The 17,687-nt window shown below is 41.1% G+C and overlaps 1 protein-coding gene and 1 non-coding gene across 2 annotated transcripts in view; both read right to left on the reverse strand.

The window, feature by feature from the left end:
* Window positions 1–3,581: 3,581 nt before the first annotated feature.
* The window catches only part of Nipal2 (NIPA like domain containing 2), a 90,417-nt gene continuing 76,311 nt past the window's right edge, over window positions 3,582–17,687 (reverse strand). Inside the window, exons 7-11 of the mRNA XM_004640061.2 lie at window positions 12,719–12,854; window positions 10,768–10,856; window positions 6,910–6,973; window positions 5,699–5,793; window positions 3,582–4,552 (exon numbers count right to left, since the gene is read on the reverse strand). Of these exons, the coding sequence (XP_004640118.1) occupies window positions 4,440–4,552; window positions 5,699–5,793; window positions 6,910–6,973; window positions 10,768–10,856; window positions 12,719–12,854 (497 nt within the window). The 3' untranslated portion in view covers window positions 3,582–4,439. The remainder of the gene's footprint in view (window positions 4,553–5,698; window positions 5,794–6,909; window positions 6,974–10,767; window positions 10,857–12,718; window positions 12,855–17,687) is intronic.
* Window positions 3,681–3,786, reverse strand: LOC111812261. The gene has a single exon (XR_002817816.1). It is a non-coding gene; the product is annotated as a U6 spliceosomal RNA (small nuclear RNA).

Genomic DNA, 17,687 nt, shown 5'->3' on the forward strand with positions numbered 1-17,687 from the left:
TTATGTTTTGAGTAAATTCATGAATATTTGTTAAGTTTGGTGATTGGGTGAGTAGCCTACAATCAGGCAAATACCCTAAGAGTCAAGTCCTTGGATCACAAGCTCTCAAATCATTGCATCTCCTTGTTCACGTGCGGGACAGAAAAGGTCTAGGCCAGGTGCTCTGGACAGAAGGAGGAGAGCCCCAGCCTCAGGACATTTCTGAGGTTGGTTTTCAAATTAGAACCATGGAGGAGAAGGCTGTGGAGTGGGATGCATGCGTGCTGGGAGGATTGGCTCACGTCTGGACAGCAGCAGCTCAAATGTGCTAAGTGGCTTTGGTCCATGCAAGCTGGGCCCATCAGGAACGGACCGGCTCCTTCTCGGTTACGCACTTGCCAACTCCCTGGGAAGGCGATTCTTTCCTGGAACACAGCGACTATCTTGCATCTTGCCTGGAATTCTGTGAGACTCTTGGCAATGTCTGGCCCAGCTGGTGTACCCCAAAACACCACATTTATTTGATACTGAAGTTGATAGCCCTCTTTTACACTGTGGTTGGGACTCATTAACTCTCAATAAGGACCCATGTTGAAGGAGTTTCTGCCCTTTCTAATAATAAAAAAAAAGTGTTTCCTTCATTGGCCACAGCTCCTGTAACTGATTTGTTCTCCTGGCACAGGACGGCATGTTGTGTGGCACCCTGAGGCTGGTGAGAAAAGGGGACAAAGTCAAGCATTCCTGGGTAGGAAGTCTCTTCCTTGCATTTACCGCAATTGCTAAAACCCCATGCTTAATAGCCCAAGACTGGTCTGTATTTGCATGGAAACTATGTTTGTGAAGAATTTTATTTAATTTTTTACTTCAAAATGGCCATAATAAGAGCCAGACTGTTGATGAGTCCAACGATTAGAAGCAGCCTCAAAATTCCCCACACAATCATATTGGGTTCAATTTTGAGATCTTGTTCTAATAGCTCACAATGTGTGGTGTTTATCTAGCCACTCCACTAAAGGACTCGCATCCACCGGTGCCAAACACACGCATTAGGTTTTCAGCTGTTCTAGCTCAAGGATGTCTCAATAGTCAGCCGTGGAGTTTACATAAAGCAGTCTGGGAGGGTGCTGGGAGGTTCATCTAGTAACTACTATATTTATGTCCATCATATTACTATTAAATTGGCAAGCATGAGGTAGCACTTAAAAGTCACAGAGCGTGCACACTCGCTATCCTTGGATGTGCTGTGTGCTTGGAAACAGAGTGCGAAGAGGGCTCCTGGCTTTAGGAACCCAGCTCAGTGTGTGCACCCATCTGAGTCATTCGCGACTGCACTTGCCGGCTGCGCAGCCAGACTCGCATGTTATCATCATTGCTCTGTAGCTGTACTGAAATCGCACTAATCCATGCATGAAGTCCGTCTTTTTCACTTCTTTCTCTGCCACTTAACAGACAGGATCTGTCCAGGTCTCTCTCTCTCTCTCTCTCTCTCTCTCTCTCTCTCTCTCTCTCTCTCTCTCTCTCTCTCTCTCTTTCTCTCTCTGTAGGTTTCATTCAGAGTCACTGCTTGAGAAATTTTTTATTGTAGTAGTTTTCAAGGGATTCTAGTAATGAAAGTATTACAGCAACAGGACAAGCAAACATCTAAACTGAACAACAACAACAAAAGGCTTTAAAAAGGTCATTTCCAAAGTTGATGTCAGGTTAGAGTGTGGAGTTTGAGAGTCCTTTGGTGGTGTCTACCAAAGATCTACTGATTTTTAGAGAGAAAGCCAGACTTTGAGAATAAACCCATCACTTCCCTTTTACACATAAGCAAAAATTCCGAGTATAAATGTCAAGACACGATCCCACATTCCCACTGTGTCTCATCCAACATGAAGTGTTATTTCTAAACCCTTCAATACCTGAGAAAGGGGAAAACAGTTGCGGAGCATGGACGGAATTGTCTACATGGGGAGCTGGCAAACAATAGCCTATGGACTGGCTTATTTTTGGAAATAAAATTCTCCTGGAGCACAACCATGCTCACTTGTTTACATATTGTCTATGGCTGTTTTGTGCACAATGACAGAATTTGAGTAGTTGGGACAGACAGTGTACAGACAAACAACCCCAAAATATTTACTGAGTTCTTACTGAAAAGTTTGCCAACTCCCAGTCTAGACAAGTAGTTAAGAGAAGTCAAATGTTGGCTAGAAGTCCCCAACTAACAATGCCAAGAGGACTGGGTTGGCTTTGGTTGATGTCATGTACTGAGCACTTTGAAACGTCCTGCAAACCAGGACTAAACAAAAATCCCTACTACTCACCTTAGTTTGAGGCAGCGACATGAAAAGTAAACTTCGGTCTAAATATATATTCTATGTGGTCCCTGATCTCTACAGCACTACTGGGTTGCATAAATCAGCACCATTTCTCAAAAGTTTTAATAGAGGCAAAGGCTGGTGGCCACTAAAGAAAGTACTTGTGTGTATGTGTGTGTGTGTGTGTGTGTGTGTGTGTGTATGTGTGTGAAATTCTACATGGCTCAAAACCACACACTCTAGTGATATGTGTGGTCTTACTTCAAGTAAAACTCTTTAATCTGAATGCTTCCCGGTCTTTGAAAATGGTTTCAAGATTTACCAGAAACCTGCAGTGGAAGGAAGCAGACGCGCTTCTTAGCTGAGACTGCTAGTGTCAACATATTGTATCCGTTCAGTAAAACAAGCCGTCAATTATATGACGACTGTATCTGAATGATGGCACACTTTCCGCAATGGCAGGAGTTCTTGTCAGGGGCTCAGAAGCTCCAAGTGGGCTCTTGGTTATTTTTCACATATTCTGATGAATTCAGAACTCCATCCTTTGGGGCCAGATCTGGCCAGGCTGACAGGAGTTCAGGAGTTGACAACGACCAAACCAGAAGACTGAAGTGATTATGATGACCGTCTCACTAGTTCTGAGTTGAACCCCTTAGACAAGTGCAAGGCAAGTGGCTGGAACAATATAGGACTGGCATGTCAAGAGAGACCCGAAGGTTTTAAAATGTCATTGAAGATAGGGGTTTTTATTTGATGACAGGGAAGTTTCCCTCTTTTCTTCTTATTTAAATATTAGGCAGATTATTAACAATAGACACACTATACATGAACTGTTTTTAGTAGACGTGTGACGACTTGAAATGGGAGAGCCAGCTGAGGCACAGGGACACTTGCATCTCCTCCTGACGCTGGCTGTGTTCCGTGTCCACAGCTGTAAGCAGCTGAAACCTAGTTCTTTAACCATAACTCTTGCCTTCTGGAAGAATGTACAAAGTTCCCATAATGACTTAGGGAAGAAACAGTACGTAGCATAAGTATCACTAAGGCTCTCGGCTGAGCAAAGTGTGCATGCCTGTAATCTCAGCACTCTGGGAGGCCGAGGCAGGATGACCTCACATTCAAGCTCAGGTTAGGGAACGAGTTATTTAGTGAGATTTTCTCGAAATGAAAAATAAAAATGGGTTGGGGATGTCGTACCACACACACACACACACACACACACACACACACACAGATACTCTAACTGAAGAGTTAAAATGCCTGTTAATTATAAGATTCACCACACTTCAAAGCACAGGACACCAAATTTTTCATTTTTAATTCAAGTACAATAGGATCATGTAACTGAAGAAAATGTTGCCATTTTATACTTTTATTAAAAAGCAAACACCAGTTCTAATATTTTCTTAATAGTTCATGAATCTGCACATTATCCATGCGCAGGGGCCATGCCAATCTTCTCTGTTTGTCCCAATTTTAGTCTATGTGCTGCAGAAGTGAGTGCAGCCCCGCTTCTTACACTTCCCAATTTTAGGCTTAAAGAAGCCCACCATCCAGTATCACAGAGTTTTGGTACACACCATCCCAGGTCCTATTTATAAATTTAATTTTAAAGAGGACTCTTGTTTTCAAAGGAGGATGTTAGTGGCATTAGTGTTCAGAAGAGATAATCTGCCATCCTAACTTTGGAATAAGGTGAGTTCTATATGGGAGGCTCACACAAGCTTGCTCTAGAAAAAAACCAAGAGCTCTCCAAACCTTCCAGGACTGCGTATTAAGGTTAAGCATTTTCTGTAAAGCCAAGCACCAGACTCTACAAGCCACACGGGAGCGGCAACCTATGCCTTCTACGACCAGATTGCGAAGGCACATTTTTGTGTGATATCCCTGCTGGAGCAGCCAGGCCGTAATTAAGATCTAGCCAGTTAGATGATCGCTAGGGAGAGGTCCAGGGTGTGGGGAACACTTTGAATTACATTCCATGCAAACATTAGACTGTCAAAGCTGAGGAAGGCTCTGATTGTCCTAGTGGGGGAAGGACTGAAACGAATGCTCACATATGTCAGCGTGAAATAGCTGCTGACACAAATTGAACATGTGCAATTTTTTAAAAAGGTGGTATCGAGTAACAGGCCAATAGCTCTCCCTCTCGGCAGTTCAGACCTCTTTCTTCTCTCCGCTCTGGCTCTTTGTTGAGTCACTTCCATCAGGCAAGGTTCCATAGGATAAGCCATTTGAATCTGGTTGTATTTTGTCCAACGTTTGTTTCCCTGTGGAGACAGTAACATAAAAGATCCTTTGCGCTCTTACAGAAGAAAAAGTCCTAATACTTTCTGTTCGATCTAGGTCACATTTTGTTCCTTTAAAAAAAAAATACTATGTGGTCGCCCTCTAAACAGAAAAGACAAATGTCAAGGAAGTAAAGGCCCTTGGAATTCCAGGTCACTGGATAGTGTGCTGCACTGAGGAGTGGAAATCAGGTTGACCCGGTCAGGAGATGCCTGGAAGCGCTCACTTGCTTGGTGACATGGAAAAGAGTTAAAGAACAAATAGACTTTATTTCCCACCAAGCTTTATTTCTGAACAAGCCACTTATAATGCACAGCCTTGTCACACTTCCCCACCTCTGCACATCTTATGGAAGCCCAAAATAGAAATCCTCCAAATCTGGCCCTGAGTGCTCCTGGCTGATAAGGTGGTTCAGGTGGCAGAGGACAAGGACTTCACTTCCCAGAGCCTTCATTTCTCAGTTTTAGGGATGAAATTTCAGAGGTTTTTGGTTCCAGGGCACAGTGCTAACGGAAGGGTAGGGATGGGGGCTCTGGCAATTTCTCCACTCCTGGAAACCTGCAGGTCACTCCAGACCCCTAGAAAGCGAGAGACTGCTGGGGGTGGATGGGCAGTAAGGACTTAGCAGATGGTTTCATGACTGAGTGAATGAATTCTCAGCAGACATGAGCCTGGAGAGCTGTGCATACTGGCTTAAGCTGGACGAGTGAGGAAGGAGGAGGGATGACTGCGATGATATCACAAGCCACCTCAGTCTTTTGCTCCTCAGCCACCTAAGCACAAGCCCCTCGCTGTTCCTTCCCTCTGCACAGTGGGAATCCAGGCAATCAGGCCTCAAGGCTTCCCCTACTCCCTATACACTTTAAAGAAGCCCCAAATAGAAATCCTCCAGATCAAGAAAACATCATCAGTTCTTTTACTGCCTCAGTGTTCTGTGCAAAACTGACATTTCAAAACCTAACATTTACATTCAAAATATCACCTCTGGCCTCATCGGTAAATGTCCTTTTTTTGAGGGTAAGAATTATGTTTTATATTAACTTAACACCCAAAGTAATGCCAACAATTGTTCAATTAGAGGGATAAAACTTTCTATTGTGAATTGAAGGAGAAGTATATATTTTTACCAGGAATATTTCCAAAATCAATAAAGGACTGTTGCAGATGTTCCTTTTCTCGATTTCTTGTGACCAAAAACACGCCAAGGAATGACAGAAAGCACCTGTAAAAAAATATTAATAAAGAACACAGGAATACCAAAACAGCTTATGGTATTAAGTAACTGAGCCCCATATTCTACATGATGACATAAACTCCATCAGTTTTGTTTATCCTGTTTCTCATGGTAAGCTGCCTAGAACTTGTCTTAATTGTTGCAGCCAATAATATTTGTACCCAGAACCACTACTTGGGCAGCTCCCAATAAATCTCTGCTCCAGGTTTTTACCAGCTGGAGACTAATTCAGGCTCTAAACCCTTTGGGTAGACACTAGGTCTCGTTTTCTATCCATGCATGCCCAGACCCATTACTGGCATGCAACATGAGTGAAAAAACAATTTATTCTTTAATTTTCTAAGAAATCTCGTTGTCCTTGGCCATAAGAGTAGTCATAGTTTCCAGACCCCAGAAGTCTGGCCTCGCCCATGTGTCTTATGAAATTGAATTTTCAAGATAGATGGTTTCCTACGCTGAAAATAGATGAGGCTCGAGTTTGCATACCAGTGGCCATACTGAATAGTGTCTCAAGGAGCAGCATAATGTTAACAGAGAGCCAGCTGGAGCCAATGGAAGCTTCTACACGCTGGTGGGATGTTGTCAAGCTTCTGCTCTCTGCTAGCCAGCAATCCCAGCGATGATGCCCACCAAATCTCTATGAGGGCTCAAGCTGTGCATGCTAACACAAGAAAGGTGTACTACTAACCTGAGGTTATTAGGTCCAAAGCTAAGGTTCAACCCCAACCTTGGCCTTTTATTTTCAGTGACCTCAGAGGCATTCATGCACCTAGACCTAAGATCTCATGTTCCCAAGAGTGAGGTAGGTCTGATATAGCATGACAAGGCTGTGGAGTGGCTTCAAGGCCAGTGGACTTATCCTGATGTTGGCTGGAAATGAAAATCCCTAAGGCTTCAGAACCTTCAGCGGGGGCCTGAATCACAAAGCCAGAGACACTGAACCCTGGTTGGGGTGTTAAGTTGAAAAATATGTTTCTTTTAAGAGCTCAGGAAACTGATGCTTCATACATTATTTCCAATTTTCTCTACTTCAGATACAATGCCAAAAATCCTATATAAAAGTAATAGAATTTCACATACCTTACCTCTGAGGCATTTACTCACCCAAATAGATATATAAACACAGTGAGAAAAGCAACACCAAAAAATTCCTGGTAGAAGACGATACCTACATAAGAATAGTAGGTGAAATAAATTTCAGGGTAAGAGTATTTACCACACGATGCATTGTTTTAAAAATCATGTTTCTGGGCCAGGGAGATGGCTCAGTGGAATAAGCGCTTCCCTGGCAAGCGCAAGGGTCTGAGTTCAATCCCCAGTTCCGCAAAAAAAATCATGTTTCTGCATAAGGTTACTCTTAAAATTCATTTAATGGTTTAGCTAAAAGTAAGTTGTGAACTATACTTATATTTTAAACTATTCCAAGAACACAGATTTGTACACTATATAATATGATTATCATTATTTTAAAATCAACATAATTGACATAACTTTCAAAAGCAGAAGCTTCTTTCCCAGTCCTGCATTTCACCACTGGGACATACAACAAAACAAAGCTCTAGAGACCAGTTTCCAACTACAGGTTTTGGTCAAGGGTCAGTAAGCCCGGCTCAAGAGGCTGGGTGGGCTCCAGGGCGCCCGACACGGCAGGCCCAGTGATCTCTCTTGTTATCCTGTGGTTTGCAGACCTGGCCACTTGCCTGGGCAGGCACTGGATGACACGCTGGCCAATGGGGTGTCACCCCAGTGCCATTTCCCTCTGCCAACCCCTCCCATCTCTTCCTTCCGCTCTTTCCTGCCAGGCCTCAGGAAATGAGTGTGCGTGATCTCCTCTGAGGAGCTCTTCTTTCCCTGTTGGCCTCAATGATTTCTTCTTGTTTTAAAGACCCAAGGCCTTTGTAGAGTTTTAATGAATAAGTTATCTTTAAATCAGGACCCCCCCTGGAATTAGAGTTTTGCGTATGTGGTGTTAGCCTTTCTAGTCAGTCAACAAATATTTCTTGAGTGTCTTCTTCAGCATGCTGGAGATTCTGTGGTGTCCAGGATAGGGTCCTGGTTTCAGTTTATAGGATGAACTTTCCTCACTTACAGGATGACCTTCTTCTTTTTTTTTTTTTGTATTTTTTAGGGAAGGGTCTACAGGGTGTTAAGGGTCTTACTACTAGATCAGACTTGTATGATCCGCCTGTTTACAGCCTCCCAAGAGCTGGGATTACAGGCGCATGCCACCATGCCCAGTCTCAACTGCTGTCTCAGCATACCCCAGGGGTGGGGTCGGATGGATGACTTTCTTAATGAAGGAGCTACATTCCTTTCTCATAGATATTTGTGAAATGGGTAAACATTTTGGAAGCATTTTCCATCTTATTATTTACTTCTTTGCAATTATTTTAACGTTTTCATGTTATTCTAAGCTGATACACCATAATGTTAATTTATCCAAGAGCATTTAAAGTTGTTTCTAAAAGTAGCAATGAAGTTCTTTGCACATATTTCCCCCTCAATGTATTTGGACTTTGTTGTCAGTAAAATATATATAAATGTTAAAGCTACCATCCTACATTTTAAGTGTGCAGTTCAGTAGGGTAAATTATGTTCACATTGTTGCATAGCCAATTTCTAAAACCTTTTCATCTTGAATAATTGAAACTCTATACCCAATAAGCAACTTCCCCTTCAACCACTATTCAACTTCCTGTTTCTATGAATGAGATCATTTTAGATGCTTCAGAGGAGCAGAATTGTACAGTCCTGTTCTTTTTGTGCAGACCACTATCCTCAAGGGTTATTCATACTGTCACTTGTGTTAGAATTTCCTTCTTTTTCAGACATGTATCCCGAAGTAAAACTGCTCATTATTTATAATCCAACCTTTAATATTTTTTGAGCAACTGCTACATTTCTTCCCCTATCAGCTGCACCATTTTATAGTCCATGAGTGGCGTGTGAGAGTTCTGATCATTCCACATCCTCTCTCATGACTTGTTATTTTCTGTGTGAGGATTGGTTTCGTTGTTGTTGTTTTTGCACTGGGGATTGAACCCAGTGTGTCCTCACTGAGATACACCCCCTACCCCTTTTAAAAAATATTTTTATTTTGAGAAAGGTTCTCACTAACTTGTTAAACTGCCCCTGCTGGGCTCGAACTTGTAATCCTTCTGTCTTAGCCTCCTAGAGTGCTGGGATTACAGACGTACACCACCATATATATGTATTTCATAACAATAGTAGTTAACCTAATGAGTCTAATTGTGGCTTTGATTTGTATTTCCTTGATGCACAGTGATACTGAACATCTTTCATATGCCGTCAGGCATTCTATATCTTCTTCAGAGAAGCATCTACAGTATTTAAATCCTTTACCTAGTTTTTGATTAGGTTGTGTTTTTGGTGACTGTGGGTAGAATCAAAGAGTAAAAATGTTTTTAATAATCTCCATAAAAATGATGGAATCCAGTTTTAGGAGGGCAGTACCATCTGTCCAACCCCACAAGGGTGCCTAGGACAGCACTGCTGCGCAATAGAAGAACAAATGAAAACTTGATTAGGTTAGTAAGCAAAGTAGTGTGTCTCATTTTAACTCTAAGCTACACTTTTGATGGTGGCAGAGAAGTTAGCCAAGAAGTTTTACTTCTGTTCCATATACAAAATCAGATGAATCGTCCTCATTCTCAGAAATCCCATCCTCTTCCTCAATTTCTCTATGTGCTGAGACGCTGCCCTGTTGCCTCCTAGAATACCCCACCTACGGGAATGCATTCTTTGCACACCTTTTTGCACATTAATATCAATTATTAGCCTGTATGTCACGCCTATAACCCTTTTTGGCCTTTAAAAATATTTTTCCAATAATTCTAGGACACACCAGTATGCAATCAGTACTCCATCACAAAGAATAAAATGCTAAAAAAATTTTACAAGTCTTGGGATATAAATCTTTTTAAAAAAATATAAGGATCAATTTTGGGAAAAAGAAAATATATTAATTACTTTAAAACTGTTTTAAGTAATGGCAGTCACACTGGTGGTTATGTTGTTTGCCAGGTAATAAAACACATGCAGCAAGTAGGAAACAGGTAATCCCTAATTAACTTCAAAATATGTAAACTTTACACAGAGAGGAACTTCCAAGCTGAGAAGGTGGTATGGACACCAAATGAGCCACTGAACTGGGCATAGCAGTAACAAATGTGGTAAGGATCTACTTGGACCTACTGTATTCTGGTTTGGACCAAGCTTTAAATTTATATTGTGTCTGTAATAAAAATTTGTCCATTAAAATATAAGAACTATAAAAGCAGAAAAGTAAAGGCCAGAATCAGGCTGCAGGCTGGGGTTTCGGCCCTTGGCTGCTGGCCTTCCCTGGGGTGCTGCTCTGAGTGTGGGGCGCTCTGATCAAGCTGGTGAGGACACCAGGGCAGAGTTCATGGGCTGGGGGGTGCTTGGCCCTGAGACAAGACCCCAGAGGGCCTTTCAGTTGCTTTGACTATTGGAAGGGCTGGCAGGGAGGAAGACTCCAGAGAACATAACAAAGATGATTGTTTTGAGTTCACAAGGAAACTAATTTCAGCTCCAAAATAAACACTTTTTTTTTTCATTTTTCTTTTGGTACAGGAATGGAACCCAGGGCTTCATGCATGCCAGGCAAGTGCTCTGCCACTGAACTACATCCCAGCCCTAAGGAAACACTTTCTAATTAGAACTCTGAACAGTGACAAGAACTAAAATAGGAAAGAACTGTCTCAGGAGTCAGGGAGCACCCAGAAGCATGCACACGTGTACAACAGCCCATCCTAGAGGACATCGTGGAGGAAATTCAGCTGCAGGTGGAGGCCAGGGGAGAAATACACTCCACAGCTCCTTATGATTGAAAGATGCTGCGATTCTCTTATTCACTCTGAGAGACACTAACTGTAGTTAGGGTGGGGTGGATTCACTCACACAGGGATAACCGACACTCACCTGCAATAATGGCACTGGTTGTAAAGAAAATATGGTTCACTGGCACCACCGTTGTCATAGTGTAGAGCTTCGTGGCTTGATTTAGGAACCTACAGCAGAAGGTACCTTTTGAAGCTGAGGTTTGAGATGCTCAGGAATAAGTTAACAATGACTTCAAGAAATGCATGTTCTTTAGCGACAACTACAAAGGGAAAGGAAGTGCAGCAAGAGGGCATTTCCAATCAGCAGTCATAGCTTATATGCATCTGATGTATGAGATCAGATGTCAGGTTTTATGGTCTGTTTAAACCAACAACAGTAACAATGAAAAGCAATTAATCATATTCTGAGGCCACAGAAGTTTGAGTTGGAAGCGATTCAAGCTGCTGGACCAGTATCACACTGGGGCTGATTCATTAGGATAGGCCCTAGAATCTGTTAAATATCATATCTGGGGAATAGTGGAGCTATCCATTGACATGCCACGTGCCAAGAAAGAAGATGGAGAAGTAAAGGAATGTTTAATGTTTCAAAAACAATAGTTGGTGCTCCAGCTGCACAGCACATGTGGGAGCTCGGCTTCCCGCTCTGACCTGAGGCAGGAATGCAGGTTCCCACACTGTGCTGTGCCGTCCCAGTAGGTGCTAGCCTGTTTCCCAAAGCACTGACTTGTGTGGGTGTCACTGGGTGCTTCAAAAAGGCATGAATGGTTAGGTCCCAATCTAGCACAATCAAGCAACCAAAAAGCAAAAAAAGCTTTGCAGGTACAGATCAGGTATGTGTGAGCATGTATACAAACATGTATGTAGGGAAACACAAATATAGGGACACATGTGCATATCTACATACATGTTCACATGTTATATACCCAAACCTCCTCAAGTAATTTCACTGGGAAACCAGTGCGGAGAGCCACAGTTCCAGGGTGTGACAGGTGCAGGGACCGAGGTGAGTAGACACAGCTCACCTTTGACTGTGCGTCTTTTATATTATTGAAGCATAGTACAAGGCTAATCACACTATCACTGAGTCCCCAAAGACTCTGTAGCAGTATGGATTCATTTGGAAGAAAGACAGAAGAAAAATAATAGCAAGATCCCAGTATTATAAACACACTCAATCTTACAAAGCATGCTAAACAAAACAGTGGCAAAACACTAGGTTTCTCTAGTAACCCTCCACAGGCCTTGCCTACATCTGGCCCAGAACAGTTAGATTTACTTCCACCACCTCCAGAAGGAACTGTTCACATTCCGACTTCGGGCTTTGATTACCTAGCTGGCATGGGGGTGGTGCTTTTGCATAGTGTTCTCGAGTGAACAGAAAAGTCTCTGGGCAACTCAGTGGAAGGCAGTGAGCAAGGGCACAATCACACTGGAGTGGAGGGGTAGGGATTAGAGCAGATGGAGGTGGAGGAGGGAGGACAGAAATTAAAAATATTCCATGTCACCAGTATTAAGACCCAAGAGAAACATAAAACAATCATTCTGCAATCCCAAGGGTGCAAAGAAAATTCTGGCTAAAGATGCAAAGTTCTGGTGAAAGGATTTTCCTCCCGGCCAAATGTCTGGTTTTGTCCATCTCTGGGCAATTAATGAACATGAGCTAAGAACTGAGGGTGAAGGGTTCACGTATTTCCTATATTTAGAATGAAATTCTGGATGTGGACCTGCCCCTTTGATTTATTGCAAATGACAACCTGTGTACGATGGATATTAATTACAAGCAGAAGAGCATCAGGAAAGCATCAAAGCGCACTTAGCTGGATTAGGGCCTCACTTTAGAATGCACAAGACGTGAAGGCAAAGCTCAGTAAAACCTATTATTGGATGTGAAGGACAAGGCACAAACTGTAGGCTGCTCACCCTTAGCAATCAAAGCTCATTTTAATTGTCATCTGAAGCCAATTAAGATTAATGCTCAGAGAAGCACAGGGATGCTGAAAGATTAGAAGAGGTAGACGCTAACTTACTTGACTTGGAAAACACAAGATGCTATCATGATGATAAACATGATATAGAAGATGGGATAAGTTAGTTGCATTTTATCCGTCACAGAGAAAGTGATCATGCCTGAGACAGCTTTTACTGATATAACAGTCAATGAGGCTGGAAGAGAGCACAAAAACACAAGTGAAGCATATATTTGAGGCAGGACTACAGACTCAGATCTTAGGTTTATGTGGTGGAGGCCCAAATGTCTCAATGACGCCTGAAGAAGGGCGTGACACGAATCAAGTGGTAGCTCTGCCACGCGAGCTGGGCTGGACTTCAAATGTGTTTTGATCAGCCGAAGGGCTGCTGGGGGCCTGCCAGGGTGTTTTTTTAATCTTTGGGGCAAGATGCTTACTTTCCAGCCCTGGCTGTTGAAAGGATGCTGTGGAGACTGGGATTACTGGTGCATGGCAAAGGCAAAAACAATGAAAGGAGGGGACAAGAAAAGTCAGGTTGTCCCTGTGTCATTTATGGGAAAATATTAAACCGTACTGAAAAGCCAAACAGAGGAGAAAACTGGAAGCAGGAAAGCAACTTACTTTTTGAGTTTCCCAAGTGTTGTGCTAACCCTATGTGTGAGCTTTTGTTAGGTGCCTACAAGTTTTCTTAGAAATGCTTTGTGACAGACAATGGGCAGCTGGACTAGGGCTGAGTATTCATTTCTAGGAGTGATTTATCTACCATCTGGATCTAAGGTTTACAGATATCTATTTATTTCCTGCATGAAAGAGGGACTCATCCTTATGAGAACATATTTTTCAGGGGATTTGAATAGTAATTAAGGGAAACGGACTTGAGAAAGCTACAAAAGTTTGAAAGCATCAAGCATTTTCTTCTTGGGTTTCTACAGGGAGAACATAGTACTTTTGTTCTGTCTCAGGTCCTTTGAAGTTGCTATTACAAATAATCCCATAGTTTGGCTGAAACTCACAGAAAGCTCAGAAATTATTTTTATATGAAACCAAAAGCACTGTGAAGGAGAAATATTTCCTTTGTTACTGCTAATCTATTTTGTCATAATATATCTGAATATTTTCTTTTTAACTTTTGAAAAGGTATTATTTTTATATACATATAAAATATGTTTAACACAGCAAGTGAAGGCCAACCAGAAAGGGCCTCCTATAATTTCCTTTCCCCAAACCTGAAAATATACTATACCTTGAAGGGCATCAGGGTACAATTTCACATTAAGCATTTGTTCAGTTAAAAGTCATAATTAATAAAGGAGACACGGTGACAAATTCAAAAAACAGACCCCTAATCTGACCTTGTAACCAGGCTTCACTCCAGCTTAAATTGTCCTCTGACCCAATTTTTTCACATATTTTAGATGTCTAGCTGACTTATTATGACAATCATTATAGCTTAGCTAATCTAGGAATTTTAAATATCTGTAGAGGTCTATGTGTCACTTGATGGCTTGGGTCTGTAGGTCAGCTCTTTAAAGACCTTTTTCACTCAAACTACTGCCAGGGATTGGAGCACAACATGGTTATAGCCTTGTGGTCTGACCACCCAAGTCTCCCAAAGGGATAATTAATGGAAGAGGAGCTCGACATGCTGTTCCATTGGCCTCAGATCCTCCGGACTGCAAGAGACCCAAAGAGTTTTCGAATTTATCTACCATCTGATCTCAAATTATATTCAAACACAAAACAAAACAAAGCTAGAATTTTAAAATTACATTGCTAAACAATCAATTTCTATAGTTATTATACTTTCAAAGCACAAACAATCACCAATTGGTTAATCACTGTTAGAACTGCAAGTTATTTCTAGACTGGTGTCAAGTATGTCAAAGCTGTTTGGGGGGCTGGCTGGTGATTCGATTCTGTGTGGATTTACAAAACTGAAAGGTCATATCATCCTCAGGTACTTATATATGCATAGAAAAAAGGCTGAAAGAAAGTTTAAGATAATGTCCCTTGTTTTCTATAGCACTTCAACTAAGAATAAACTCTAATCTTATTTAAATAAATTTATAAAATTACTTGTTCATAAAAAAATAGAAAATGCAGAAAATCTTGGAGTGAAAAATTAAAATCACTCATAATCTTAACACTTAACCTCAAACGATTTTTAACATTTGGGTGCATTATTGGTTCTCCAACTTTAAGTTTGAGTGTATCAAAACATGGATATCACGTGGAACACACTACCCAGGAGCCTATTTTCCATTACTATTATATATTTTCTACGCTATGAAGGATTCTTCCCAAGCTTGACTTTTATTTGCTGTAAAGAATGCCTTTGTATGAATGTATGTAATTTATTTTGACAATTCTCTATTTTTGGATGCTTAGATTGAATCCATTTTCTTTCACTATTAAATATGAGGCAGCAGTGAGTGTTCGTGAATATAAATGTGTCTATCATTCTGCCTGCTTCCTTCGAAAAATCCCATCAAGGGGAATTACTGTGTTGACAGCCACTGTGAAGGCTTCTGAAACACGCTGGCACGCTGCCTTCCCAGAATGCCGTCCCACCGTCACGCTGTGTACGGTGCTCCACGACACGGGGTTTTGGCTTTGTTTCCTTTTCTATTTTCCTAATTATCAGCAACAGTTTTCTTGGTTACAACACCATGATGTGCCTGCCCTGTGTTTGAAATTCGGCCCTCTCAGTGGATTCTTGGCTCTTCATCCTGTTTCAAGGACTTGTAGATGGGTAAATCCTAAGACCGGTATCTTATTTAAAGCCATCAGTATTTTACCTGTTAATTCTGCCAAATTTTGGCAAGTGGCCTGTGCTAAGGGTAGAGGTGACCTCTGCTTCCCCAGCTTCCTCACTGTAGGAAGGACTATGCTAGGAGGCTTGGGACCCTTTCAGAAAGGTGGTCACAAGACTGTAACCAACCATATGTTTCACATTGTACAACACAACTCCAGAGAATAAACACACCCAACCTACACCATATTTTGTCAGAGATTTTGTTGACATTATAAGATTGCTAGGACAATAAAGCTTCAATATTCTCATCACACAAAAAAATTTAGTATTTGAGATGATGGTTATGTTAATTAGCTTAATTTAAATATTCCACATGGTATTCATCAATCATAGCATCATTATGTACATTGAAAATTTATGCAATTATAAACTGTTAAATTACAACTAAAATGTGTGTGTGTGTGTGTGTGTGTGTGTGTGTGTGTGTGTGTGTAAGGAAGATCAAAGGCACAGGTAATGGGAGCCATTCACCAGAAGCCAGATCTCCCTTCTCCTGATGGCTCTTACTTCCTATTTATTTATTTATTTTTTGGTTTCATTTTATATCCACCACACAATGCTACAGCAACCATAAAGAAACACTTCACCTAGCGCTCTACCCCCACGCCTTCATTTCCAGTTTTTGCCTCATGTGCTTTTTATCAAAATAAGCTCGGGTACAATGTCATGCTTTGTTTTCTCCCATTTTATGTAACATATTTTCTGAAGCTGCGACATGGCTCCCATTGTCTTTTCTTTTTGTAAAAGTCACCACAAATCATTGTAAAAAGACTCAAACAACAAACAGCACAGCAAAGAGGGGGCATCTTCTCTCTTATCTCTTACTGTGATGCGACACTTCTGCTACTTCCCTGTCAAGTTCTTTCTTAGGACTGGATGGCCAACTTTAACATGCCTTTCTGGCACTGACTGAGATAACTGTGCAGTATCAGCCCTCCACCCTTGTTGACATATTATTGAAAAAGAAAACTGTATAAATTGAAGGTGTACATAAATTATTACCATAATCAAGTTGGTAAACACACCCATCATCTCACATAGCACTTTTGTGTTTGTATGTAGTGTGAATATTTTTTAAATTTGATTTTATTGGTACACTTTGTTTTTTATTTATTTATTGTCCCTCTTTTTTACGTATTTAGGGCAGAGTCTACAGGGTCTCACTAGACAGACTGGACTCATAGTGATCCTCCTGTTTTCAGCCTCCCATGTGCTGGGATTACATGTGCATGCCACCACACCCAGTCTTTATTGGTACACTTTAGATATACAAAATGATCACATTCATCATAGGAAATTTGTACCTGTACATGATATATCTTGATTGAAAGAACCCAGAACATTTCATATCTACTCTCTGCAAAAGTTAAGCATACAATACATTGCTGTGAGCTGTAGTCATCATGTTGTATACTGGATTCTCAGATTATTCATTTTATGACTGAAAGTTTATGCCACCTGACCAACAATTCACCATCTGCCTTTTGATTTATCAACACAACAAACTATTTAAAGATTTCTTAAAGAGTCATCCTTTTATTTCCACAGTAGACTAACTAGTTAATTCGAGTAATTATTGTACGTACTCAGTTCTAGGTAAAGCATAGGTTGCTTGAAAAAAAGATGCGGTCTGTGTCTTCAGGGGACTAAGAAGACAACTTACAAGAATGCAGGAAATACAGAATTAGAGTGTTAGTACCAATTGTAGGTGTTACAAAGGAAAAGAACAAGTTTCATGAGATCATTTAGTCATGAACTTAGGCTGCTCTGGATTCCTTCTGCTACCATTTCATTTGGGACTTTTTGGTGTCACTATTTGGCATTGAAATTAATTCACAGTTTTCTATATCTGTGCTGTCTTTTTCAGATTTGGGATCAGTGTTACCTGATCACGTTTTCAAAACATGTGAGCATTTTCAAGGTTTGAAGACGTTGTTTCTAAAACTATGGAGGCCTAAGTACTTTATCTAGGAAGTAGCTTTTCCAATAACTTTCTTTCATAGTTACTTTCAGTTAAAAAGCAAATAGTTTGGGGCCAGGGAGATGGCTCAGTAGAATAAGCGCTTGCCTGGCAGGTGCAAGGGCCTGAGTTCAATCCCCGGTTCTACAAAAAGAAAAAAAAAGTAAATAGTTTACTTAGGTTTTATGTAAACAAAAAGAATAATTTATTTAAGCTTTATTAATAGCCATTTATCTCACTTTTGAGGTTTTTTT

This window comes from Octodon degus, unplaced genomic scaffold, assembly GCF_000260255.1.
Source record: "Octodon degus isolate 3935 unplaced genomic scaffold, OctDeg1.0 scaffold00118, whole genome shotgun sequence".
Taxonomy (NCBI): domain Eukaryota; kingdom Metazoa; phylum Chordata; class Mammalia; order Rodentia; family Octodontidae; genus Octodon; species Octodon degus.